The 27,005-nt window shown below is 41.3% G+C and overlaps 1 protein-coding gene across 1 annotated transcript in view; it reads right to left on the bottom strand.

Moving 5' to 3' along the window:
- Window positions 1-11,509: 11,509 nt before the first annotated feature.
- BOLA1 (bolA family member 1) overlaps window positions 11,510-27,005 on the bottom strand; it is a 67,834-nt gene continuing 52,338 nt past the window's right edge. Inside the window, exon 2 of the mRNA XM_044079907.1 lies at window positions 11,510-12,578. Coding sequence (XP_043935842.1) covers window positions 12,112-12,558 — 447 coding nt within the window. The 5' untranslated portion in view covers window positions 12,559-12,578 and the 3' untranslated portion in view covers window positions 11,510-12,111. The remainder of the gene's footprint in view (window positions 12,579-27,005) is intronic.

The raw sequence follows: 27,005 nt of genomic DNA on the forward strand, positions 1-27,005 counted from the left end.
TGACGAGTTGTTGGCAAAATGTGTCCACCTGGTAGTTTTGGGGTGAGGCAAAAAAATCTATGTCTGGGCTCCCCATTTGCAAGTCAACATGTTGAAAATTCATGGTTCCAGTTTCCATTCATGAGGGTCCATGAGATTTCTGCTTAGTTCATCTGCCAGAACATGCTTTCCTGGCAGGAACTGAGCTTGTAATTGTACTTGGTAGCTCAAGGCCATGTTCCACAATGCCATGGCTAGTTTGCAGAGGGGGTAGGAATGAGCACCCCCCCCGCTTGTTTATGTACCACATAACCGTGGTGTTGTCCGTCTTTATCAGTAATTGTCCTGGATGAAGATAGTCCTTGAAGGCTGTCAGTGCATTCTGTACAGCTAGCATTTCTTTTTGATTGATATGAAGGTGCATTTCATTTGGACTCCATTTGTCCTGAATGCACTTCCCTGCCAGATGAGCCCCCCCATGCATAGTCCGATGCGTTTGTAGTTAGGGTTTGGGCGGCAGAGGGTGGTGTGAATGGCAGTCCCTTGCTTTGGTGGCAGGCCTCTGCCCACCATAGGAACTCTAGGCTCAGGCAAGGAATGATAGGAATCATTGTTTCCAGGCTGTGACAATTGTGACAATGCTGACTCCATAAACTTTTTAAGTACCACTGAAGTTTCCTCATATGCAGTCTTGCATATGGAATTAGAAGAATGCATGAGGCCATGAACCCCAAGGCTTTGCAGTATTTGCCTTGCAGATAGTAGGGTTTTTGTGACCACCTGTTTGAAGTAAGTCGCCAAATGAATTTGCTTTTCTGGCGTAAGGAAAGCCATCTGGGCAGTTGTATTCAAGCTTGCACCCAGGAATGTAATTTTTTGAGAGGGTACCAGTTGAGATTTCTTTTCGTTTATGGTGTACCCTAGACAGGTTAGAAGTCTTTTTACAAATGCCAGATGTTGTAGAAGAATGGCCTGGTTTTCTGCCTGAATTAGACAACCGTCCAGGTATGGATATATTTGAATATTTATTTGCAGGCAAATAAATATTCAAATACTGGAGCCAGGCACTTTGGCTTGTCTACTGCACCCAGGGTATTCACAAAAGGCAGTGCAGAGAACTGATAATGCATGCAGCCTGCTTTGAAGCGTAGGAATCTTCTGCAAGATTCCCTGATTGGGACATGCACGTAAGCCTCTTTTAGGTCGAGAGTTGCCAACCAAGCATCCTTGCCTAGCATAGGAAGTAATTGGTGAAGAGTCAGCATCTTGAATTTTGGAATGTCTAGAAAGGTCTTTACAGTGGACAGGTCCAGAAATGGATGCCATGATTTGTCTTTTCTGGGTACCAGGAAAAGTCAAATAGAAACCTTGTCCCTTTTCCTCTTCTGGTACTAGTTGAATTGCCCCCATGTTTAGGAGGGAAAGTACTTGTTTCTGAACCTCTGCCCACTGATTTGGGGGCAGGTCTGGCCACCCAGTTGGAGTTGGCAGCGTGTGGAAATATCTGTATCCCTGGGACACTATATTTAAAACCCATTTGTCCTGGGTTATAAGTTGCCAGTTTCTTGAATGAAGAGCCAGTTTCCCCCCAAAGGGGCGGCTAAGAGGTAAGTGCTTGGTAATTTCAAAGGGAAGTCATTGAGACTGTTTACCACAGGGTGGTGCCTTGTTTTCAGATTTGGAAGTTGAAGCACCCCATTGCTTAAATCTGAAAGTCCCTTGGGACTGAAACCTGGTGGTTTTGGAAGGTCTGGGTTTGGCCGTAGTGGCTCTTGAAGGAGCTGGAAAGTACCAGTTCTTAGTAGGCCAATGCCTACTAAATCTAGGAGGTTGCACTTATACGAAATCTTTCACAGTTTGCATAGATTTAGCTTTAACTTGCATCTTTTTTAGAACTTCTTCAGCCTTATTGCCAAATAAGCGGTTCTGCTGTAAAGGTGCATCCAAAAGTTTTGCTTTAATGTGATCAGACAGAGATTGCTCCTTAAGCCAAGCATGCCTTCTAAGCACAGACCCTGTAACAGCAGCCCTACAAGAAGCCTCTAAAGAATCAAAACCACATTGCAAAGTATGTTTGCCAACTTGTTCAGCTGAATGCATTAAGTCCTGCAAATCTTTATTCTCCACACAGTCAGAAATCATCATTTTCTGTTTAAGCAGTCCCATGATATGCTGTTGATATTTTAGCATATGGAATTGACAATTTAATGCCCTGATTGCTAAGGTTGCAGAAGTATAAACCTTTTTACCCCATCTATCCAGCGCCCTGGAGTCTCTATCAGAAGGGGTAGTATTTTTAGCAGTAGAAGCCTTAATGCCCTTGGGCCCCTGAGAAATGGTTTCAGGATCCGCAATAGGGTTTTTGAAAAGGAATTTGTGGGACTCGGGAACCCTGTAGTACCTGTCTGGTTTGCTAGGGGCTGGAGGCAAGGAATCAGGGGTCATACTGGATTCCGAAAATACATCATTAACAATATCTAGTACAGGTGGTATAGCCAAAGGCCTATGCTGAGGAAAAAGAAGGAAATCCCTAAGCCTCTTTTTGGATTCAGAGAAATCCTGACTTTCCCAGTGGAAATGCTCCCTTAAGGTATTTAAAATTTCCCCAAAAGAGAAATCCTCAGGCGGAGAAGCAGAGGGAATGGATTCCTCTGCATCAGAGTCCTCATAAGTAGGTATGGACAATTCCAGACCATTACAAGAGTCAGAAGAAACAGAGTCCTGTTCAGCAGATTCATAGTCAAATTCAATCCTAGGCCTATTGGAGGGAGGGGATTGACTATCCCTGATTAGAGTAGTTAAATCTTCAGCCATTTCGATCATTTGATTTTTAGGCATAAGGGCCTGAACATGTGGCCTGGGCATCGTTTTTTTAGACATAGATTGAGATTTAGGCCTTAGCACTGAAGTTGGTGTCTGTTTAATTTGCAAGTCTGTAGGCCTGAATACACCCTCAAAAGCTGGTGCCTGCTCAGCGGCTCCGGACCCATCCAAGGTAGAGACATCCGCGGGTTCCAAATTTGAAGCATCTCGTGGCATATCGGACTCTGAATAAGTCTCAGTAGAGTCCTGCGAATCAGAAGTAGCGGGTATCAGGGGCTGTGAAAGTGCCTTACTGAGTACCAGAGAACTGGCGACTGACTTAGAAGCGTCGTCGGCAGTTTTGGACCTCAACGGCCTGTCTCTTGTCTTTTTCTTTGTTTTTTTTCAGTATTCTGGTAGTCGGATGGCTGACCCATGCCATTTCTGGGAAATTAAACCGAGAACCGAAATATTTTGATGCAAAAATGCACCGATGACGGATAGTGCACTGATTAAATAAAGCACAAAACCGACAGCAAGGTATGTCATGGTCAGGGCCTAGGCAAGGAATACAGTACAAATGAAAATCCTTATGAGGTATTTGCTTCCCACAAGTAATACAATAACTTTTACAGACATCGGTAAGGAGCAAGAAAAAGTTTCCTCAATGGGGTACTTAGGTTTAAGTTGAAGACTTTGGTTCTGAAACTCGAAAATGAAAATTTCAGGAGTCGGCCGACCAGCACTTGCGAACTGCTTCTGCTCAGGGCACCGCATGGAAAGAAAGACTGATGTAATGGCGTCGGCTGCATGTTTTATACCCCTGACATCATGGAAGAAGGGACAGCAACCGACGCAGGACCCAAGACTTTGTTAATCAGGCCGACTGAGGGCAACCTGCCAGCAGATTACCCAAATGTAATGACTGCAACAGTGAAACACGATGAACATCAGCATGTCCTTGACATTGATGGTACTGTTTCAGAGACAGCAAGCATGTCTCAGGAAGAGCTTCTAAGTAGGCTTTTGTATCTCAATTGTTGAATACTGTTGTATAGTAAAACAGTTTAAATCAATGTTAATTGTGCTTCACAAGAATTTTTTTTTTTTGCAGGGGCAGAATGAAGATTACTACAGTTATTAGAACATTCTGATTAGCTTAGGTTGGAGTGGTCATACAAGTTCTTGTTAAAAGTATAGGTAATGGACATATAAAGGGGAAAGGTATTACCCCTTGTGTTACTGTCAATTGTGATGATGTTGTCCTTACCTTTTGCATAACGTCTTCCAGGACTATCTGGCATGCAGAGGATACCATCATCTACACATGGTAAGCCAAACATTTTATGTCAGTACTAATGAGCAATTCAAAGAAATATTTTAATGTGCAATGTTGATGTCAGGACTGTTGTGTGTACTGTCTAATAGTGGCAGCACTGTTATTTTGTTAGCATACATTGGAATACAGTTTATGTATTAATTTTTCCTGTGTTTGTTTCTTTTTATCACAGGTGGTCTTAACAGTGGAAGTGTGAGACTTCTACCATCTGATGTTTAGAGTGTCAGCAGACTCTGATAATGATGGTGGCCAAACAGAGGCACAGCTGGGGGGGGGGGGTGCAGTGGTTGAATCTGATACCGATGTTGACATAGACCCATCCCCTGATATTCCACCAAATACAACCAGTAGGCCTACGCCTACCCATTCAAGTGAGCCCACAGATAATGGACAGGTGGAGGGTGACAACTGATCAGGGAAGTGTGGTTACTGCAGCTTCAGTGCCTGTTGACTCTGGCTGTAGCCACAGTGTGGGCAAGGTGCCATGCAGGAGGGTTGTTAGGGGTGCTCGGAGGAGGCCTGCTGTCTATCCTCCTCCTGATGCAGGTGTCTCTTCCTGTGCCACTCAACATATGTTTAGGGCTGTCATGGGGTCAAAGACATGTTCCCATAGGTGCTACAGAGAAATGCTTAGGATTGTAGATGTGGCACAAACTCAAATCCGTGACTGCCTCCACTGTGTTGCCAATTCAATGGATTGGATGAATGACATGTTGGAACGAGCGGCGTCTGTGATGGAACACCTGGAAGGTGGACAGCATCCTTGTAGCTGTAGGTCAGCCACATCACCTGTTGTTAGCCAACATGGCTGTGCTTGATCAGAGTCCTGTAGTGGCTGAACTTCCACTGCTCCGTCAATGGGTGAGCTGTCCACACCCAGAAGTGGGAGGGCATTCTTATGAGGGGAGCACAACCAGCAGACATCAGTCACATTCAGGTAGCAGCAGTTCATCTGACCATGGGAGTGGGTGTGCCAGTGCTACTCCTGGCAGTGTCAGTTCTCATGTTTGGGGATGACAACTATACATTGCCACCTCTACCATGCATGGCTCACACCTGTCCAACATACCGAGACATAGAGATAGCACAGAGCTTGGCTGTGTTCTTGCAGACACTCACATACCAATTTCACCTGCAGGACCCCTACAGACACACAACAGTTACATGGCTCAGCCGTTCAGCTTAAAACTCATTTTGTCTCACTGGCCATTTGTTGGTTTATCCAAATGTCTGCCAGTTTCTCTTTCTTACTCACTAACACTCACCGACCTTTTATGTCAGTCTACTCCCTCCCCAACACACTGTGAAAGTGCTAACTGTGCCATAGCTCTTATGTATCTTTTGGATTCAGGGCTACATAAACTTTGTGTCTGATGCTCAGGGTGCATAGCTGACTTGTTGCTTACTATATCTGCATTTGTGATGTTGAAATGGTAACTGTACCTCTGACTTATATTGGTCTTAGAAAGTTGGACAGTTGATGCCATCAACATTTTCCAACTTTATAGTGAATGATCTTGTGAGGGTTGCGAAGACTGAAACTGCAATGTGTATCATTACTTTCTAACTTCTCTCTCTAATGATTTTTCAGTACAAACATATGGTGCTAAACTGAGGGCATGCAGTGACCATCACTACTTTTAAGAGGTGTGAGTGTGTGAATCTTCGATGCCTGAGGCCTACTACTTAATAATGAACACATTTAAGTCAAATAAGTCTCTGTTTTCACACGTTAAGGTAATTTCTCTACAAATCTCTTGCATTTTGTTACTTGGTAATGTAACCACTAAAAGGTAAGGATATGTCTGTCATTCATATTATTACACAATAAACTTACAGCTGCTAAATTTACAGGGTAACAGTTTTGGTTCAGGGCTGACTCTGATTGCAGACATCCACCAGCCTTGGTTTACTCTTCCTTGCAGAGGATGATTTAGTCCTGCCGGGTATTCCTGATTCCATGCATCTTTATAAATGTTCGTATAGTGATTTGGTATAGTTTTGGATATTTGTGCCAGTTCCGGGAGAGGGCTGTGAAGCTGTTTAGATAGTACACAGCCAGTACATGGGGAGGTAAAGGTGAGAGTTGACTAGCATCGATGTTGCTATATGTATGTGCATAGGGGGAAGGTTTTAGGCTCTTAGGTGGTGAGTGTGTTACGCATCGTCTCTTAGCCAATGCAATGGCATACTGAGTGTGCTTATGTCTGCATATACCCCACCAGCAGCTGCTGCTTCCCCCTCTGACTTCTCACCTGTGTGGCTGTGGCGACGTTAGCATTGCTGTTGGGATGTGTGCTCCTTCCCCTGGTTGATCCTTCTGAAGCTGTTTTCTCAGGATGATGATGTGTAGCATAGGACATACTCTGAATATTTCAGTACACGTCCATGGACTGCACTGCAAGGCTCTCCCAGATGCATCCTAGGTACCAGAACGGCGACTTCAGCACCCCAAACGCATGCTGTATGATAGTTCTGGTTTGAGTGTATGCCTCATTATGGGGTTCTTCAGCGGGGCATGTGCATTTCTGATGGATAACATCAGCCATGGTTCCAGTACATAACCTGCATCCCCCAGTAAATGACCCTGTGGGATATCCCCCTAGTGAACATCTAATACAGTTGGGAGGTGTGCCAGATATACGAGTCGTGGTAACTCCCTGGGTTGCCAGCACACACATTCAAGATGATTCCCTTGGCATTACACACAACTTGGCAGTTAGAGTGAAAGCCCTTTCTATTAATGTAGAGCCTTCCCTGTTCCTCAAGTGGTGCTTTAATTTCTGCATGTGTGCAATCTATGGCACCCAGTACTTCAGGGTAGTGTGCTACAGGACAGAACTCCTGAATATTTCTGGCCCTATCCTCAAGAGCACTGGGAAAATATATGTGGTCACTAGCATGTTGGAGCATAGCATTCAAAAACTGATGGAGGATCCTGAATGTTGATGCCTGTGATACCCCCAGCATGTCATGTCCCCTCTTGGTCTATGAAAGGTACTTATAGCTAATATTCTAAGTGCTACACATACCTTTTTCTCACAAGGATGGGTACCCCTTATACCTCTCAACTGTCCAGATTTTTGCAGAATGTCCACATTTCTGTCTCATGTCCGTTTCTCTCCAAATTGTTAGTTTCCTGGCAAATCACTGAGGAGTGAAGTAAAAAATAATGACAGCCACTGGAGTTTCAGAGTTCATAACCTTCAGAAAATTCATGCTAATGCAAAACCCCTGTGATTATTTCTAAAAGCAATGTTTAAACACTGTCCCTAATTTGGGTGTTTTGTCCAGCCATCATTTATGGCTTTGTCCAGATTTCTTGTGTTGAGAGGTTGACAGGTATGGTTCCCTTTTGTTTGCCCTCTCTCTGAGTTGAGGACAACAGAGGTTGCAGAGTTCCTGTAGTGGGTCTCTTATCCACCCTGTAGAACTCTACAATTTCCACATCATGTAGGTTGTGATAAGTTACTCAGGGACTGAAAACCCCTCTCCTTCTTGGCCTTGGTCTATTAGCAGCAGCAGCATAGACTTCAGCCTGTTGCACATACACATGAATTAAAGCACCTGCAGCCTCTACATTGTTTGTGTGTCAACTCCTACATTCAGGCACCAAACTGTGGGCAGTAAAGCCAATGGAGGTGGACTTTTAACACATATTAAAGACATGCATACATTCAGGCTGGTCAAACAGTATGATGCACAGGAGACACTCCAGGTGCAGTTAACCACTGATAAGACCCCTATACAAATCATAGCTAGCTAATGGTCCCCAAATCTGACTCAAGATACCCAATCCATCTATCTGGACCTCTTCAAATCTATCAAGATTCAACCCTTTACTCTTAACCTAGGTGACTTTATCTACCCAAACATAGACTGGAAGAATTACTCATGCCAGAATACAAATGCCCAGAGATTCCTCAATTTTGTCAATCCAAATGCTTTGGAACAGCTAGTCGATACCCCCACAAGAGGTGATAATATCTTGGACTGGGTATTAACCAATATGAGTAACCACTACAGCATCCCTGCAGTATCATCCTCCTTGGTAAGATCAGACCATAAAGTGGTTACTTTCAAAGTCACCATCTCCTCCGACCCCCCCCAGCTAGGGTCAAACAAAAAAAACTTCTCCAAAACTGATTACAGCCTCCTGAGGGATGGTCTAAACAGCTTCACAGCCCTCTCCCCCTCTCTAGGAATTGGCACCAATATCCAAAACTATACCAAATCACCATTATACTCTATTATAACAAATATTATTTATAAGTATATATTATTATACTCTTATTTACCCCCCTGGTCTGATGACTAGGTCATGGAGAAAAAAGGCTATGAGACACACCAAGTTAACTAGTTAACACAATCAATAAATAAATAAATCTAGAAAGAAAGAAATAATGCTAGCCTTTCTACTATTATGAGAAGCTTGTGGACTGGTCATTTTATGCTCTACAGTATCAAAAAAGTAGGAACGTAATCACAAAAAAATTTGATTGGAACACATGGCTGATGCCAGTTACAGTTCCACGTCAATATATTACAGGTAATAACTGCATATAAAAAAATAACTAAAGGCAGTCAGAGCAAAGAAAAGGAGTGGATTTGAAATGGGACAGAATGCTTGACCTACAGCTTAAAACAGGGAAACGGACTGAACAGATGTGTGATAACCTAATACTTTTTTTTTATCCCTATTAATGAAATATGCCGACAACCCTCCTTAAGTTCAGACCTTTTCTGATTAAGTGCTTCAACAAAGACAAGCATCCCAAGTAAAGGTCTTGCCAAATAACAGGTTTGACATGTACAACTGTAAACTGGTACTCTGACACTAAATGAAAAAAATCTCCAGTCTGCTGTTAAGAATCTAGTAACTTCTAGTAATGCACAGATGATTGAAAGAACTACCCTCATCATATCTTGCAAAACAGGAGTATGTTAGTTGATGAATGTAAAAGGAACAAAGTCAGTATTTGGCTAAAACAAGCTGACTGATTAAGCCAACATTTTCTCTTTCTCTCCAAGATGGATCGACTCCAGATTTCATTACAAAAATGCCCCAAGATCTAACAGTCCCTACTGGGGATGGGGGGGGGGGGGGGTCTGCTTCCCACAGAAATGGATCTTGGTAATTTTGGCTCTGGACATGTTTTCTGGCCAATACTGCAATTCAGCAGGTTTCCATCTGCAAATCTCTGTGATGATAACGTGATGCAGAGTTAATGTAGTGCATGTTTCTGAGCTGGGCAGAGGGAGCATAATTTCTGTCTTGCTCTGTAATCTAGTCCAAAGAGAATACAGGGGTTCAAGCAATCAAAAACATGATTCAACCAAGAGAACACAAGTCTGTCTCTGCATCTCACAAATATACAGAGGAAAAAAAGTTTAGACTCTAGCATGTGGCATAAGGAAGATTAGGACAGGTGTGAAACAGACGTGTTTCCGATCTTTACAATTAAAAAATGCAGCTATTAACTCACTGCCACTTAAACAATTAGCAGTTCATGTTCTCTAGGTTGAATCCTAAAGTAAGCTAGGTGCACTGCAACCTTATGATTTTTTGGAAAGGTTTGCATTTCCGTCAAAAGTCATGTATATTTGCTGCTTTACATATAATCAAAAGAGGTTATAACAAATTTTCAAGGAAGGGGGAAGCAAGTACGGAGAAATGAACATACTACCTATCACAAATCTTGTTCCACCTCCCTTTCTCTCTCATATATATATATATATATATATATATATATATATATATATATATATATATATATATATATATATATATATCGGGAGTTTGTTGCTGTATGGTACAAGGGCAGGTAAGTATTTCTATTTAACTGTGCTGGTTAGAGGTTTAGTATGTGTAAGTGTGTGTTGTGAGTGTGATGTGTGTGTGTGTGTGTGAGGGGATGTAGGTGTGTGGTGGTGTATTCATGTGTTTGTTTCAGTAGTGCAACCTTGTAGTTAGAATATTTAAGCAGGGGGGTGTGGAGGGTGCAGGGCTGCTTGCCCCCCTGCTTGTCTGTAGGTTAGGTTTGTGTGTTTGTGTTTTGGGGAAGGTGTGTGTATGTTTGTGTGTGGTGTATGTTGTGTGTAGTTTTCGGTAGTTTGAATTTCGCGGTTTTGATTTTTCGGTATTGTAGTGTTTCGGGTGTTTCAGCAGTGAGGTCTGCGGTGGGTGTGACGGATGCGTTTAAGGTGGAGGTAGGGTTACTTCAAGGATCAGCTCTGAGCCCTTTCTTGTTTCCAATGGTGATGGACAGGTTGATAAACGAGATCAGACAGGAGTCCCAATGGACTATGATGTTTGCAGATGACATTGTGATCTGTAGTGAGAGTAGGGAACAGGTGGAGGAGACCCTGGAGAGATGGAGATATGCTCTAGAGAGAAGAGGAATGAAGGCCAGGAGGACTAAGACAGAATACATGTGTGTGAATGAGAGGGAGGATAGAAGAATTGTGAGGATGCAAGGAGTAGAGGTGGCGAAGGTGGACGAGTTTAAATACTTGGGGTCAATAGTTCAGTGTAACGGTGAGTGTGGAAGAGAGGTGAAGAAGAGAGTACAGGCAAGATGGAGTGGGTGGAGAAGAGTGTCAGGAGTGATTTGTGACAGACAAGTACCTGTAAGAGTGAAAGGGAAGGTCTACAAGAGGGTAGTGAGACCAGCTATGTTATATGGGTTGGAGACAGTGGCACTGACAAAAAGGCAGGAGTTTGAGCTGGATGTGGCAGAGTTAAAGATGTTAAGATTTGCACTGGGTGTGACGAGGGTGGACAGGATTAGGAATAAGTACATTAGAGGGTCAGCCCAGGTTGGAAGGTTTGGAGACAAAGCCAGAGAGGCAAGATTACGTTGTTTGGACATGTGCTGAGGAGGAATGCTGTGTATATTGGGGAGAAGATGTGTGTGTGTGTGTGTGTATACGTCTCAAAGACTTAAGAGATTTTGTAGTGAACTGCAATGTATGTGTTGTGTCTACAGACAGAATATGGAAATTTTAACAACAAACTGAAAAATTAGTCTCCAGAATTAGTGATGAAAATTAAATCCCTACAGAGTAGCCAAAAGACTGTCTTGCTTTTTGCACAGCACATAACAACATGCTGTTGTGGAAAACACTCAGATCCTTCCCTCGATCAATTCACATGTTATGACAAGGCAAAAGATATGCTGTACCCACAATGCACAAACCTCATCACCATGTCTACATTATAATCACACAAAAACTGGGCAACTCAGAAAGAAAAGATTGTCCTTCACACTATACACTTGTAGACTGCTTTTTCCAAAGGAAAATGGCTAGCATGGAAAAAAAAAGAGAGAAAAAAAACAAACAAACAGGTGCATGACAGCCAAGTGAAATACAAAATAAAGCAAAAACTCAAAACTATAACCAAGCTTTATTGAGATGGTGGAGGGTACAGATCTCAGCAACAGAAAAACTGACGGCTCCATGAAGAAGTAAAGAATCCCTTCAAGGTTCAGCATAACTGCTTTTTCCACCATTTTGATAAAAGGGGGCCTAAATGTTTCGCCTCCCCAGCAGAAGGGCAGCATGCATTACAGCAGTTATTGCTAAACTAGGACTGGCCAGCATGGTAATCTGAAACAGTATGCACAACGTTTCACGAGACAGTCAATACAGTAACTAGATGCTAGGTGCACAAACTGCTTGGAGGAAGTTAATGGGTGGGTATGGGATACTAGATGCTAGGTGCACAAACTGCTTGGAGGAAGTTAATGGGTGGGTACAGGATACACAAACATGCATATGACTACAGCCAGAACTTAATCCACACAGGTCTGTGCAATGTGCCCACTATTTCTCTCTAATTCCTGAGGAGAAAATGCTAATCCTCCTTCAAACAGCTGTACAAGCAAGCCTTCTGTTTTTTTTTTTTAATCTTTCTGGTTTTACAAATATAAAGCTAACATAAAAACAGACAAAAAGGACACAAGTTTAAGTCTTAAGTCTTATGAAGTTTAAACAGAAGTTTCCATTCCTAACTTTGCATGCATATTAGCATCGTGTTTGGAACCTCCCAGGCATGCAGGGCTCTCACTGACAGCTGGATTTTCATTCCACTGCTCTGGGGCTTTGGCCTCTATTGAAAGAGCATGAACTGGACCATCCAACTCTTGCTTCAGCAGATCATTCACCAGTCTGTGTCTCTGGATTAGACTCATATCACTGAACGTTTTGCTAACTACCAGTACTTTAAAGTGAGTTTCAGATCCCTCAGGAACAGCGTGCTTGTGGCTCTCATTAAGGACCTCAAGGTAGACAGGTTCTAGTTTTTCTGTGAGTTTTGTTCGAATGGATGCTTCTATTGGTTTCTCCATTTCAGACCTCAAGGTGCTGCACAAAACTCTCCTCACAACTCTTAAAGACAAGATTCTGTTTTTTGGCAGTAGTACCAAAGACAGCATTGACGACTCAGTACTGGAAGCTGAAAGAAAACAATGGTCACATTAAATAGGTTTACAAGAGCAATGGAAGGTATTTGTCAACAGAAAAGTGTGCACTGTTAGCTGAGACTTCTATCAGACTTTTAAGACTGACCATTATCAAATTTTCAAAGCCACAGGAAAAATTTACAAGTAAAACATTTTTCTGTCTTCAATTAAAACAATTTTTATTCACTCATTTAAAATCTCTGACCCCAGAGAACAAACAACTCAACAAAATGAATGTTTATATAAAATAAATTCAATTTGTTCACTTAATCTCTTAAAGCGTGATGTTCTTTCTTCCATAATACATCTTCACCAAGTAAATTCTCATAGTAAAAGTTATAATTTCTGTCTACATTCAACCCAAGTGGCTGATAAGTTTGACATTAATATAAAAGGCTTTATTTATGAAAATGGACATATTTAAATATGTAAATAGTTCACTGTTATTACACTACATTGTAGCCTATATGTTTTAATGTCTGGAGTAAGTCATTTATTTTTAAAGTCACAGAAACACCACAGTTTCATTCTAGCATTCAATGGGCCCAGAGTAAAAAATTAAATTTTGGGCAGGATGCCAGTCTTTCTAAGAAAGGAGACACTTGCTTCTGCCAGTTTGCTTATGACACGTCTTTGGAATGAGGGAGGGAGGGGAACTGCAGCATACAGTGAGAACCCATCTGGGAAAGAGAAGGCATGCAGATTCCACATAGAAGCCATTTTAGCTGAGAACTAAACTGGACAGCGAAGCACTGTGAGGCAAAAAGGCTAACTAATCACTATGCTACTATGACTTGTCAGTCAAACTCTGCTGAGATATCCCCCCCCCCAAAAGTTAGCCTGCTTTTATATAACTAAACATTTTGAAATGTAAGTATGATACTTTCCTCTCTGGTTTTCAGTTGAAAATGGGAACACAATTAGCCAGAACGTTTTGGTAAACAAGCACAAATAAGTATAAAAATGAAATCTAGTAAGGATACAATCTAGTAAGAATGGAATACTGTTAACTCAGCATTCATTTTTTTGTAAGTGGCACACCTGTAACAATGCAATAATTCTGTGCGAGACGCCACTGCCCCATGCCAGATTAGTCCACTGCAGACTGTCATGCTAGAAACATGATGCATTCAATTAACTGAATTTATTGTCCTGCTACTTCTTGTATGTTTGCATTTAACACCGACTTTATTCTACTGCTACATACGGGTGCAAGCTTTGAACAGATATTTCTACTTGTAGATGAAAAAATTATTTAAAATGACAGCAGATTTCAGCTAGGAAGACATGTACAAGTTTTAACTTTACTTCGTTTAAAACGGATTACTGAACTGTTGCTATTTTTCTACAGCAGCTGGTACTCAACAAAAAAGCCTTCTCCTGATCTGTAGGAGAAAGACTTTGACTTTAGTTCAAAACTAACAATGAGTATAGGATGGAATTATCTACTTGGAGATTTTAATTTTAATGCTATCAGCATGACCAGCAGCCTACTAATGAAGAGATTTAAAGGAGAACCTGGCAGCCAACTAACTTGCATATATGCTGAAGAGGGGATCCTGCAAAAGGTAAAATGGGCTATCATACCTCTCAACTGTCCAGATTTTTGGCCTGTTCCTCATAAAAATTTATGTTTTTCTGGCAAATCACTGACTGAAGTCACTAAATAATGATATACATTTGAGTTTCAGCCTTCATATCAAGCATGCTAACACAAATCTGTTATTTTTAGCAACTTTCTAAGTTTATAACAGCAACATTTAAAATCTGTTCCTATTTTTGGACCTTTGACCCCCATTAATTTAGGCTCTTGGGCTATATATGCCTTTAGCTCCCTGACTGCGTTGTACAGCTAGTGTGTACCTAGTCTGCTATTACACTTATGGACAGTCTACCTAGGACATGCCTACTGCATTAAAATAGAATACTCATACACATATATCGTGTACTTTAACACCATTTATGTAAAAAAAAAAAAAAAATCAACCATTAAACACAACAGATACGTTTATATTCAAAAAGAGGCTAAAGAAAGAAAACTGTGCAGCAAGGTACACACATTTTAAAGGTGGACTTTGACCTACTCCTGTTAAAGCAGGAACAAGAACTTTTTGAAAAAAGAGAGAGAGCGAGAGAGAAGGAATGAACAATGATGCAATGGGAAAACCAAATTAATAAATAGATAGATACAATATGCCAGAAGAATGCGGTGGAAAGCAAGCAATAATGCCCTCCAGGATATGTGGTGTGTGTTACTGTGTAAATACATCCACCCAGTGGGTGTTCTAAAGCCAGATGGCACAGGTGGAGGACCTCTGCACCCCTGGAAGAGTGTTATTCACACAATAACACAACCTGGAGAGCATTATTTTGTGGTAAGAAAATGGGTTATACGTTGAATTGTTTTGTATGTTTTTTTAATTAAGGTATATATATATATATATATATATATATATATATATATATATATATATACACACACACACACACACACACACATACATACATACATACACATATATATCTATCTATCTATAGATATAAAATCATTTTTATATAAAACATTTCCTCCACCTACTGTTTCAAGCTTGCTGCAGTACATGCTGGAAAATCATTGAGGGTTGAAGTCACTAAATAATGAGTTGCATTTAAGTTTCAGACACTTTATCGTAGCCCTTAACTAATTAAAGACAAACGTCAACAGAATGAGGGACAAATCGAGAAGTAATCAGGAACACTTAAAATATTAGTACTGTTAATTTCAAACACTGACAAAATAAAAGAATACAAATTAATATATATATATTCTGAAAAAAAAGTCTATAACTCAATTTACTGTTATCATTTATTAGATGTAATTTGCCACCTTTACCTCAAAAGTTCCCAGTTTTAGGAGGGATTAAGGGAGGCAGAGCTAAAATCGGAGTCAAAATCAAGGGTGTCCCTGAAGCACAGGGACAGGTGAAAAAGTATGGACTTCATATCAATCAGGGATGTGTGTTAATATAAATCATGTTATTATAGCAACATTCTAATTTTATAACAGCGGTATTAAAAATATGTCCCTATTTTTCTGCCTTTGTTCCCCCATTATTTTAAACTTTATCTGGATTTCTTGAACTAAGAGGCTGAGATTTATGCATACCTTTTAAAAGATTTGTATCCACTGCTCAATTGGTCAAACACACACACACACACACACACACACACACACACACTTACACTTTTTATATTCTTTTTGTTTTAATTTTAAACTCCCTAAACAACAAAAGTTCTGCTTCATGAGTGTAAAATAATGTCTCTCTCTCTCTTACTTTCATACACATGAGCACACACAGTTTTCTATGTTTTTTTTTTTTTTTTTTTTGCAATTTTACACTAGCTAAACAGCAAAAGAAAAACTCTACAAAGAAGAATCCTATGGCTCTCGATCCAGGTGTTTTAAAAAAGTTTTATATGACCAATACACTTTATAAACACGCTTAAAACAAAAACAGTTAAAAGCTTGTAGGATTTGCCCTGTTGTCTTGGACTGTGCCAAAACTTCATCAGATACAATTTATTCATAAAACCCCAACTAAGTAAACCAATCACAGTATATGTAATTTACGTTAAAAACCAATAACATTTTTCCATTTATCACACACCCCTTACCTTACAAATAGAATTAATTCAAAATACTCCAGCTGATATTAAACCAATCACAAAAATATGATTTTAATAAACAACCAATAGGATTCTTTTGCGTATTACATGCCCACTCTCTTTTAATGCAGTGAAACGTGGGACAGTGTAATGCTAATAAATATATAAACAACACAAACAAATGCATAAATATTAAAAATTAAATATACATAAATAAAATTATTAGAAAAGATTACTAATATACTTTACAAACTAAAATACATTATAAACCATCTTTGTAAAGCTTTAAGTTTTAATATGGTACTAACAGAGACATTTTCATTCAGTCCTGGGTGATTGGTCGCGTTAAGAATTAACTGCAAACTTTTCAAGGAAGACTGCCCAGGGTCTACCCCTCTCATTCCTATGTACCTTTTCTAAAATAACAAATTTAAAGCCAATGCTTATCACTGTTCATAATATGTTCTGCAAGCGCATTGATAGATTTCCCTTTCTTAATGTCATAAAAATGTTCATAGATGCGTTCTTTTAAAGAACACACTGCTTTTTTATATAATATGCTTTGCAGAGCTGGCATAAGGCCTTTAGTTTGGCAGTCAAATCTATTTGATATAACTATTTTCCTCTTTATTTCCACCTGTTCACAAACATATATTTTTACAATAGTAACATAGACCACAGCAACACATACCATGGAACACAGTGGTATGAAATTTATTAAAAGGTTTTCTAGTGCTGTTTTTAAACTCATACCTTTTTACACACAAACCTAGGGCAGTATGCAAGCACATTTAAACTTATTTGTTCTATCTTCTTTCTTATTGATTTCAGCATAACCATTTTCTTGATGTTTGCTTCTTTCAGCTTTTCCCGGTTTGATGTTTGCTTCTTTCAGCTTTTCCCAGTTAGGGGTCGCCACAGTGGAACTCTGGTCCGCTAATGATTGGCAGTGGAGTTTTACGGTGCCGAGTTGCCAGCCCGACGCCCAACCTTCAAAGAAGCCACACCCATTCACACACACACCTACCTGCATGTCATTTTATCACGTTCAAGGCTATAAGTAGTTATATAAGCACATTTAAACTTATCATTTGTTCTACCTTCTTTCTTACTGATTTCAGTACTTTCTTGATTCACAGTAGGTATAAAACACCCAGTTGTCCTTTTATAAATCACATCCTCTTTAGACTTCTATATAAAATCCGCTGGATACCCTCTCCTTAAAAACATAGTGGTTACGTTCTCATATTTGTTCTAAAAAGTCGTCCTCTCTTGTGACCATTCTAGTGGTGCGCACAAACTGCCCTTTTACTACTGACTTTTTTTTGAGTTATGGGATGTGTGTAGGAAAGGAATGAAACACACTATGATTGGCTTATTTAACTGGGGTTTTATGAATAAATTGTATCTAATGAAGTTTTGGTGCAGTCCAAGACGAAAGCTCTAATCCTACAAGCTTTCAACTATTTTTGTTTTAAATGTGTTTAGAAAGTGTGTTGGTTGTATTAAACGTTTTTAAAACACCTGGATCTATCTAATGAAGTTTTGGCACAGTTCAAGACGAAAGGTCTAATCCTACAAGCTTTTAACTATTTTTGTTTTAAATGTGTTTAGAAAGCGTGTTGGTTGTATTAAAAGTTTTTAAAACACCTGAATAGAGAGCCGCAGAATTCTTCTTTGTGGAGTTGACTTTGAGTTTGTTTTTTTGTTCCATTACTAAACAGTAAAAGACCTGCTTAGCGAGTGTAAAACAATGGCAGCCATTATCGCTGTTACAGTCCAAGCTCCATGGTAGCTTAACATGTTGCCATGAAGTGGTAGACTTGTTTTTCAGTAGGAATTACCAGTACAGTAACACCCTGCTAGAGAGTGTTCACTCTCCAATCAGAGTGACAATGTGCAGGTTCCCTATTCTCTATAAAAAGAAATTATGTACTCACCATAATGTTCCGTCTGTGTTGAACATTTTCATTCTTCCTCAATGAATGTGACTCTGATAGAACCCTCGGATCTAACTTGGTCCTTCTACTAGCTCGCAGTCACCAAAAAAACTCTTGAGCTCCATTCCTTCCCATAATGCTCCAAGCCCAACCTCCCTCAGATCCTTCCACAACTTGAGAATGACAGCAAATGTCAAACAATAATGACATCATAAGCCATTGCTATAAGTCCTTGTAACATTCATTCCACCAGAAGTCATCAGAAAAAGTCAGGGAGGTGGATGGGGGGAAGGTTGCGGAAGAATAAAAATGGCCAACACAGTTGGAATGTTATGGTGAGTACATATCTTCTTTATCTGATGTCAATTTTCATTCATTCCTCAACCAATGGGGACAGAGTCCCCAGCTACCTATGTCCTTGGGTGGACTCTACAGAAGGATATTCCTGAGTACATTCAAGCTGAAGGCTCCCTCAAGACCATGCCCAATCTGTAATGAACGATAAAGGTATGGGGAATAGACTAAGTAGCAGCTGCACAGATATTGTCCACGGATACTCTCAACTGGAATACTGTAGCAGTATACACCTGGATGAATGAGCCTTCAATGCTTCTGGTAAGGGAAGATTCAATCTATTGTAAATGAAAGCAATGCAATCTATCAGCCATTTAGATGTTATTTTAGCAACTGTTTTTCCAACTTACTGAATGCAAAAGAGACAAAACGTTGGTCTGATTTTCTAATCCATTCTGTTCTGTGCAAGTAGAAACACAATTGTCTATAAACATTCAGTAAATATAACAAGTATTCTCCCCTATTTGTGAAGGTGGGGACAACACAGGCAGGTGAATGGCCTGGTTAATGTGGGATCCTGACACCACTTTAGGCAGGAAAGAGGCATTGGTATGCAGAGACCCTATCCTTGGGAAAAAAAATCAAGCACTGAGGTTTGGAGGACAAGGCCTGTATTTCTGAAATTCTCTTGGCAGACATAACAGCCACTAAAAAGATGGTCTTCCATGTCAAAACCTTCAAATCACATGTAGCTGGTGGTTCAAAGGGAGACTGTATTAAGGCCTGCAGTACCAAGTTCAAATCCCATGGTGAAGCGGTGTCTTTATAAGGAGGTCTGAGAAGCAATGTGCCTTTCAAAAAAGCTTTACATGGCTGAGAAGAAGCTAAAGATGAATTTTAAAACCCCACATGAAAATTAGAAATGGTAGCGAGTTGAACTTTGACAGTAGAGGCACTAGCACTGAAAAATTTTGACAAAAATTCAAGATTAGAATGAATCGGAGATGAAAAGGGGTTTACTTGATTTTGCTTAGCCAAATAAGCAAACTTCCTCCACTTACTTCTGTACAGCTTCCTCGTGGATGGTTTGTGTGATGACAGAACAGAAGAGACAGGACAGGAATGCATGGGCTACCGGGCTACTAATGGAATGGGAGAAACCATGTGGCCAGTTTGAGATTTTGAAGGTCCGGAAGAACCAGGCCTGTGATATGAAACTAAGTCCAGAACTGGATCCAGAATCCAAGGGGAACACAGAAGATGAAGCCACAGGAAAGGGAATCAAATTTGTCATCAAGACCAATAAGGGGCAATGAGGATGACTATGCTGTTCAACCTGACTGCTTTCTGAAGAAATACGGGTGTCAAAGAAGTCGGGAGATAACCATACAGGAGACCAGGTGGGCCAATCATGGAGCAGAGCATCCCCCGGTGACTCACCTGATGGGGGGGGGGGGGATCAGGGCAAAAAAGATGAACTCGTTCAGGGGAGATGCACAGAGACTGCAGCAAGGCTGGCTCCACTAACCAAGGACCATGTCCAACACTATGGTTGAGGGACCACTCGTGAGGAAATGGAATGGACCTGCTTAATCTGTTATCACTGTGGACTTCCCTGGAATGTCCAGTGCAGTCAGAAAGCGGTTGGAGGTGATCACCCATTGCCACTCCTTTAGGGCTTTTCAACATAAGGGATAGGACTTGGTTCCCCCTTGTCTGTTGATGTACCAAACCACTGATATGTTTGTCTGTACCACAATCATTCCAAGAGGAAGAGTCTTGGAATACCTGCAAAAACAACAGCACCGCCATCATCTCCAGAACACTGATATGAAGTCGGCCTCATTGGGGGACTAATTGCTTGGACCGTCTTGCCTGGGAAATACCCCCCACTAGATCTGCGAAACATCTGTGGTCACTAGAGCCTTGGGTTGAGAGAGGACAGAGGGACGACCTTATAAATGTTGCCATAACTGCATCCACTAGGCAAGGTATCTGCTTGCAAACCTGAGAAAGCTTTATTTTCATAGACATGGGCTGAGAGATCATCGACCATTGCGCCTGAAGCATCTACTGCAGAATCCTCATGTGATATTTTGCCAAGAGCAGAAGGATTACTGCTCCTAACACTGACCCCAATGCCTGAAGAACCATCTGTGCTGAAATCCCGGTACAGCAGATTACTTTCCTGACCTGAGATTTTATTGTCTGTTGTCTTGACATGGGATGAGATGCTATCATTGACCAAACATTGCCCCTATGAATTCAAGAGTTTGAGTGGGTTGTAACTGTAACTTGCTGTAACTGACCATTATGCCCAGATGTGAACAAGTTTACATGTGAAGTCTCACTTGTACCAACTGAGCCTAATTAGGGCAGTGACAGTCGCCCAAATACGGAAACATCCAGAATCCCTGCAGTTTCAAGTGATCTGCTACCACTGCCATGTACTTAGTGAACACCCTGGGGGCTGTGGTGAAACCACAGGGCAGTGCTCTGAACTGGTAATGACTGACTCCCAGCCAAAAGCGCGGGTACCTTCTGGATCATCTGTTTATTTTAAGTATGCATCCTGAAGGTCTACTGAGCACATCCAATCGTCCTTGCTCAGAAAGGGCAAAATGGACTGAACAGTGACCATCTGGAACTTGGTGTGTCGAACTGTTTGTTTAGCACACTGAGATCCAAAACTGGTCTCCAGTCCCATTTTTTTTTTTTTTTTTTGGCACTAAAAGGAACCTTGAGTAAGTTCCGGACTGTATCTGGTTTGGAGAGAATTCCTGGATGGCTCTTTTTTCTAGCAGCTTTTGTATGTCTAGCACTGCTACTTCCCTCTGGGTGGAACATTGGGGAATCTCTTGGGTACATGGGTGGAAGGAAAAAGGAAATAATATAACTTCTGGAAACAATCCTCTGCACCCAGGTATCTTTTGTTAAACTTCAACAGGCTTCCTGGTGCAGGGATAAGCAACCCCTGACTGCCTCCACAGGAAGGAAATCAGACCTCCATTCAGGAGTGCTGAAAGAGCCTGTCGGAAAAGGAATCCCTCAACCCCCAGTTTTGTGGACCTCTTCTGCCATATGGCCATCTTCTACCATAATCGGTCCCCTCCCCACTCCTTGGGGAGCTACCTCCACGTGTGTCCTGGAAAAGACCCTGTGATTTCGTGAACCACATCTTACGACCTCCCCTTTAGTTCCTGGGAAAGGTCTGCTGAGGGTCGAAAAATGTATGCCCACTGCAGACAGGGTCTGTGTGTGCGTCTTTCACTGTGGGGGCAAACAAGGAGAAAATGTCAAAAGGAGCATTGACAAAAGATGACTTAAAAGGCTCCACAAAATCACACAGCATCCAGGCATGCCTGCTAATGGAAATGCCTGAACCTGCAGCCCTTGAGGTACATTCTGTAGCATGCAAGATGAGCCTCATAGACAAATTATGGATCAACTGAAGGGTAGCCAACTGTGAGGCCACAGAAGATTGTGCCTCTCTAGTAATGGTCCCTGCCAGAGAGTTGGAAAGCTCCTTGACTAAGTCCCTTTGCAACCTCGTGAAGTGTGCCAAATAGTTCAGCAATCAGACAATAAATGTCACTAAATTTTATATATATATATATATATATATATATATATATATATATATATATATATATATATATATATATATATATATATATATATATATATACATACACACATACACACACACACTTCCCAAACTTGTCCAAAGCCCTAGACTCCCTGTTAAGGGGGTGGACAGAGGAACTCTACTCCACAAGTTCCTTCTACGTAGCCAGCACCACGACCATGGCATTGAGTGGTACACCCTTGTTCCAATGCTCTCCCAACTAGTGGAGCCAGAATCCCATCAGGTCTTTTGGGGATTGGCTCAATCATATCAAGTTCATTCCATGCCCACCGAGACACCAGGTCGATAAGGTCATCAGTGGGCAGAAAGACCCAGGAGGTAGATGGGTCACCTCCAAAGACATCCAGAAGTACTGAGTCCTCAGAAGTTGGGTTTTGGGCCGACCAACCACCCTTACGCCTTAGGATCTCAAGAATGTCTCCAAAGGAGATGTCATCAGGTGGTGACTTCAAAGACCCTCCTCCATAACAGCTCTGTGGATGAACCCAGCACATATAGAACATGAGTCCAAACGAGCAGGGCCCAAACAGTATACACACAATTGGTGGGAGTCTGAGGGCAGCATTTTCTGCCCACATTGGTCACACTTTTTAAATCCCTTTTCAGACATACTGACCAAACCCGGAGGATGGTGCACAAAATCACAACAAAAAAGCACTACAAATTATAGAAAGATAGATGCAGAATGGACAAAGGGAAAAAAAGAGAAATACCAAGTATGATATTTTGAGGAAATACACCACAATGTAAAGGAAAGGGGAGGGAAATAAAAACCAACAATGGTAATCAGAAAGTACACAAGTGTGTAAAAGGGGTAGGAAAGGAAACACTACACAATAAACACAGCAGAAATTAACATACAATTACACTGTAGCTATAGCAGACAGAAAAATAGCAAAAAAGGAACAAAAATCCCACTTTTCAATAGTAGCTCAAGAGACAAGGTGACCACGTCTAGGCACGAAAGTGGCAAACGAGATCTGAGGGAGGTTGAGCTTAGAGCATTACGGGTAGGAAGGAAGCACAAGAGTTTTTTTGGTGGCTTCAAGCTAGTAGAACGGCCGAGTCGGATCAGAGTCCCATTGGTTGAGGAATGAATGAAAATTGCCAACATCAGATCAGAAATATTCCTATTCTTTGGAACTTATAAGCAGCAGCCCCCAGCAAGTTTTCAGGACAGACAAGGAACACGAGTTTGATACAGCAGTATGGGGAGTGCTGCTTCTTACTTAATGTGACCTTGTGTCAGATTCTTCAACACAAATAAAATCTGCCAGGATGGTTTTGGAGTAGGTAGAAGCTGGATTCCTGTTAGGTAAAAAAACAACAACAAAAAAAAAACAGTAGGTTAGGCCTTTTAAAGAAAAGTATAACTTTAGTCAGCACCTTTGAGACTTGCTGTTTAGTCATGACCTTTAGGTGCCATACTGCATTTCATATGTGGCTATTTTCTGACTGAAGGTAAAAATAACAGAAAATGTGACAAAAAAAAGGGGGGGGTAAGACTGGACTTTATGTCTTGCTTGGAAAATTTGGATTTCTTGAAAGAGTGGATCTTGATAATGTCTCATCAAACCTAAGAAAATACAATACCTGAAAGGCAGTCAACATTCAATTTAGCTATCACATAACACAAGTTGCATGCATCCTGCAAATCCAGTAATGAAGATATAAGCACCTTACAATGACAATAATTAAGATACAATCATACGCTTGCCCAGCTTACAAGGAATTTTCAATAGCAGAGGCTAGGAGGGGTTATTCATACATAGAAAACACTGAGATGGCATGAGGGACACACATCAAGGAGAGCCCCTTACAGAGCAATTGCCACTAATAATAGCATCTTCCTTACATTTTTTTTATCTAACATTGCACACTACCCTTTAAATGAGCTGAATCCTAAGTACTAATCTACCAAGATGAAAGATAATGGACAGCTAAAGAACCAAGACTCAAAAGACAGAAAAGTACAGTTTTGTACCTACCATAAATGTAGATGTTCGAAGATCCACATTGCTGCAGTCCTAACACTTGGGTAGTCCGCTGTCCCAGTCGGCCCGAATACCAAAGTATAAGGCTGACGTCGGTCAAGGCGCATTATTCTGACGTCAGGACGTCAGGGTACAAATGCGCATGACCGACGTCATATCCTCAGTCTTTTCTTGCCCCAGATGTCAGAAGACCCTAAAAAGATAAGGCCAAAACCAAAAAACACCAAATACTCCTGTACCAAATATATGTACAATATATACAAATTTACAAAAGTACAACCCCACCCACACAACCACCCCTAAACACAGAGGGAAGGAGGGAGGGATTGACTGCAGCAATGTGGATCTTGAACATCTACATTTATGGTAGGTACAAAACTGTACTATGTTCTTCATCTCACATTGCTGCAGTCCTAACACTTGGGTAGAATCCCAAAGCAGAGGTAAGGGAGGTTGGCAAATCATAAAGAAGCAGGAGCTGTCAACATGCCCTGCAAAATAGCCGTGGCAAAACCAGCCCTAGATTTAGAGTAGAGAGGAAGGTGGTAATGCTTAGAGAAAGTATGCACTGAACTCCAAGTAGCTGCCTCCAAAATATCCTTAGTTGCCACCCCCCTTAGAAATACTGTTGAAGTGGCAGTAGCCCTAGTGGAATGAGGCCTAATCCCAGCTGGAATCTCCTTGCCATGATGGGAATAACAAAATGCAATGCAAAACCCAATCCACTTAGAAATAGTTTGTTTTGACACAGGCTTGCCCTGAGAACTCAAAGCAAAAGAAACAAACAACTGCTGAGACTGCCTAAAATCCTTAGTCCTGCTTAAATAATAACGCAACTGCCTGTGTACATCTAAAGTGTGCAAAATCTTTTCCCCTTATTTTGGGGATCTGCATAAAAAGTAGGCAAATGAATAGTTTGGTTTAAAGCCACACTAGAGACCACCTTAGGCATAAAGGAAGGATTAGTACGTAATGATACCCTATCCTTATGGAAAATCAAAAAAGGCTCAACCGCCATAAGGGCCTGCAATTCAGAAACCCTTCTTGCAGAAGTAATGGCCAACAAAAAGCAGTCTTCCATGACAAGTATTTCAATTCAGCAGTAGCCGCAGGCTCAAAAGGTTGTAGAGTAAGTTTCTCCAACACAAAATTGAGGTCCCAAGCAGGAGTAGGAGCTCTACGTGGGGGTCTTATATTCTTTGCCCCTCTAAGAAATTGCTTGAACAAAGGATGAGAAAACAATGGTGGGTCACAATCATAGTGAGCTGAAATTGCAGCAGCATGAATCTTAATGGAAGAGAAAGACAAACCTTTGTCCAATAACTCAGTAAGATATTGAAGAGCCATACTCAAATTAGGCTCAGAAACCTCCAAATCCTCTGCTGCACTCCAAAATAAAAATCTCTTCCATTTTTCTGCGTACACTTTCCTTGTACTAGGTCTTCTGGCTTCCATAATCACATTCAAAACTTGTTGAGGAAGTTGAGACCTGCTGTGGTTCAAAACAGAATATGCCAGGCTGTTAGATGAAGAGAGTGAAGCTTGACATTGAGTAGATGACCGTCCCTCTGAGACAATAGGTGTGGAATCAAAGGTAAAGGCCATGGAGGCTTCCTTACCAGACTCCTCAGTAATGGGTACCAGTGTTGCCGAGGACAATCTGGAGCTATTAAAATCATCCTTGGCCTGTCTTGTCTGACCTTTAGGAGTACCTTTGGGAGGAGAGGCAGAGGTGGAAAGGCATACACATGAAGATTTTTCCAACTGAAAGAAAGAGCATCCACTTTCCAAGCTGTGTGATGAAACCTTTTCGTGCAAAACTTTGGCAGCTGGTGGTTTAGTGGAGAAGCGAACAGATCTATGTCTGGAGTTCCCCATGACACTGTCAATTTCCAAATACATGAAGATCCAGTTTCCACTCGTGGGGATCCATGATTTGCCTGCTTAATACATCTGCTAAGGAGTTCTGTGCTCCGGCAGAAACCTTGCCTGAAGATTTAGTTGCAAGCTGAGCGCAGTCTCCCACAAAATCATTGCTTGCCTGCATAGAGGATAAGAATGTGTTCCCCTTGTTTGTTGATGTACCACATGACAGTTGTGTTGTCTGTTAGAATCAACACCTGCCCTGGAAGAAGTAACTCCTTGAAAGCCATTAATGCAAACTGGACTGCTAACATCTCCTTCATGTTGATATGTAGATGCTGTAGTCTGGCAGGCCACTTGTCTTGTATCCACTTTCCATTCAGATGAGCTCCCCAAGCTATGTCTGAGGCATCTGTTGTTAGAATCTGACTCGCCTCTGGCAGGGTCATAGAGAGTCCCTTGTTTAGGTGACATTCCTGAGCCCACCACAAAAATTCCTTTTGAATGCAAGGTATTATTTGAATGACAGTGTCCAAATCCTGGCAGTGCTGTGTCCATACATTTTTGAGATACCATTGCAGCTTCCTCATATGCAGTTTGGCATTGGGAAGCACCAGAATACAAGATGCCATGAACCCTAAGGCTTGAAGGACTGTCCTTGCAGTCAGCCCGGACTGAAGAGATAGTTGATGGAAGTAAAGGGAAAGATTCTTTTGTTTGTCCGGGGTTAAAAAGGCCATCTGGGTTGCTGTATTCAGTCTCACACCCAGAAAGCACATGTCTTGAGAGGGTACTAGACTGGACTTTATTTCGTTCACAGAATACCCCAGGCATCTTAGCACTGCTATCACATATTCCAAATGCTGAAAAAGGTCTTCCTTTTCTTGAGCCAGAATCAGGCAGTCGTCCAAGTAAGGATAGATTTGTATTCCTTTTAGCCTGAAGTAAGCTATCACTGGAGCCAGAACTTTTGTGAATACTCTGGGCAGTAGATAAGCCAAAGGGCAATGCAGAGAACTGATAATGGGAATTCCC

The sequence above is a fragment of the Protopterus annectens genome, chromosome 8.part0 (assembly GCF_019279795.1).
Source record: "Protopterus annectens isolate FY-2018-M chromosome 8.part0, PAN1.0, whole genome shotgun sequence".
Taxonomy (NCBI): Eukaryota; Metazoa; Chordata; order Ceratodontiformes; family Protopteridae; genus Protopterus; species Protopterus annectens.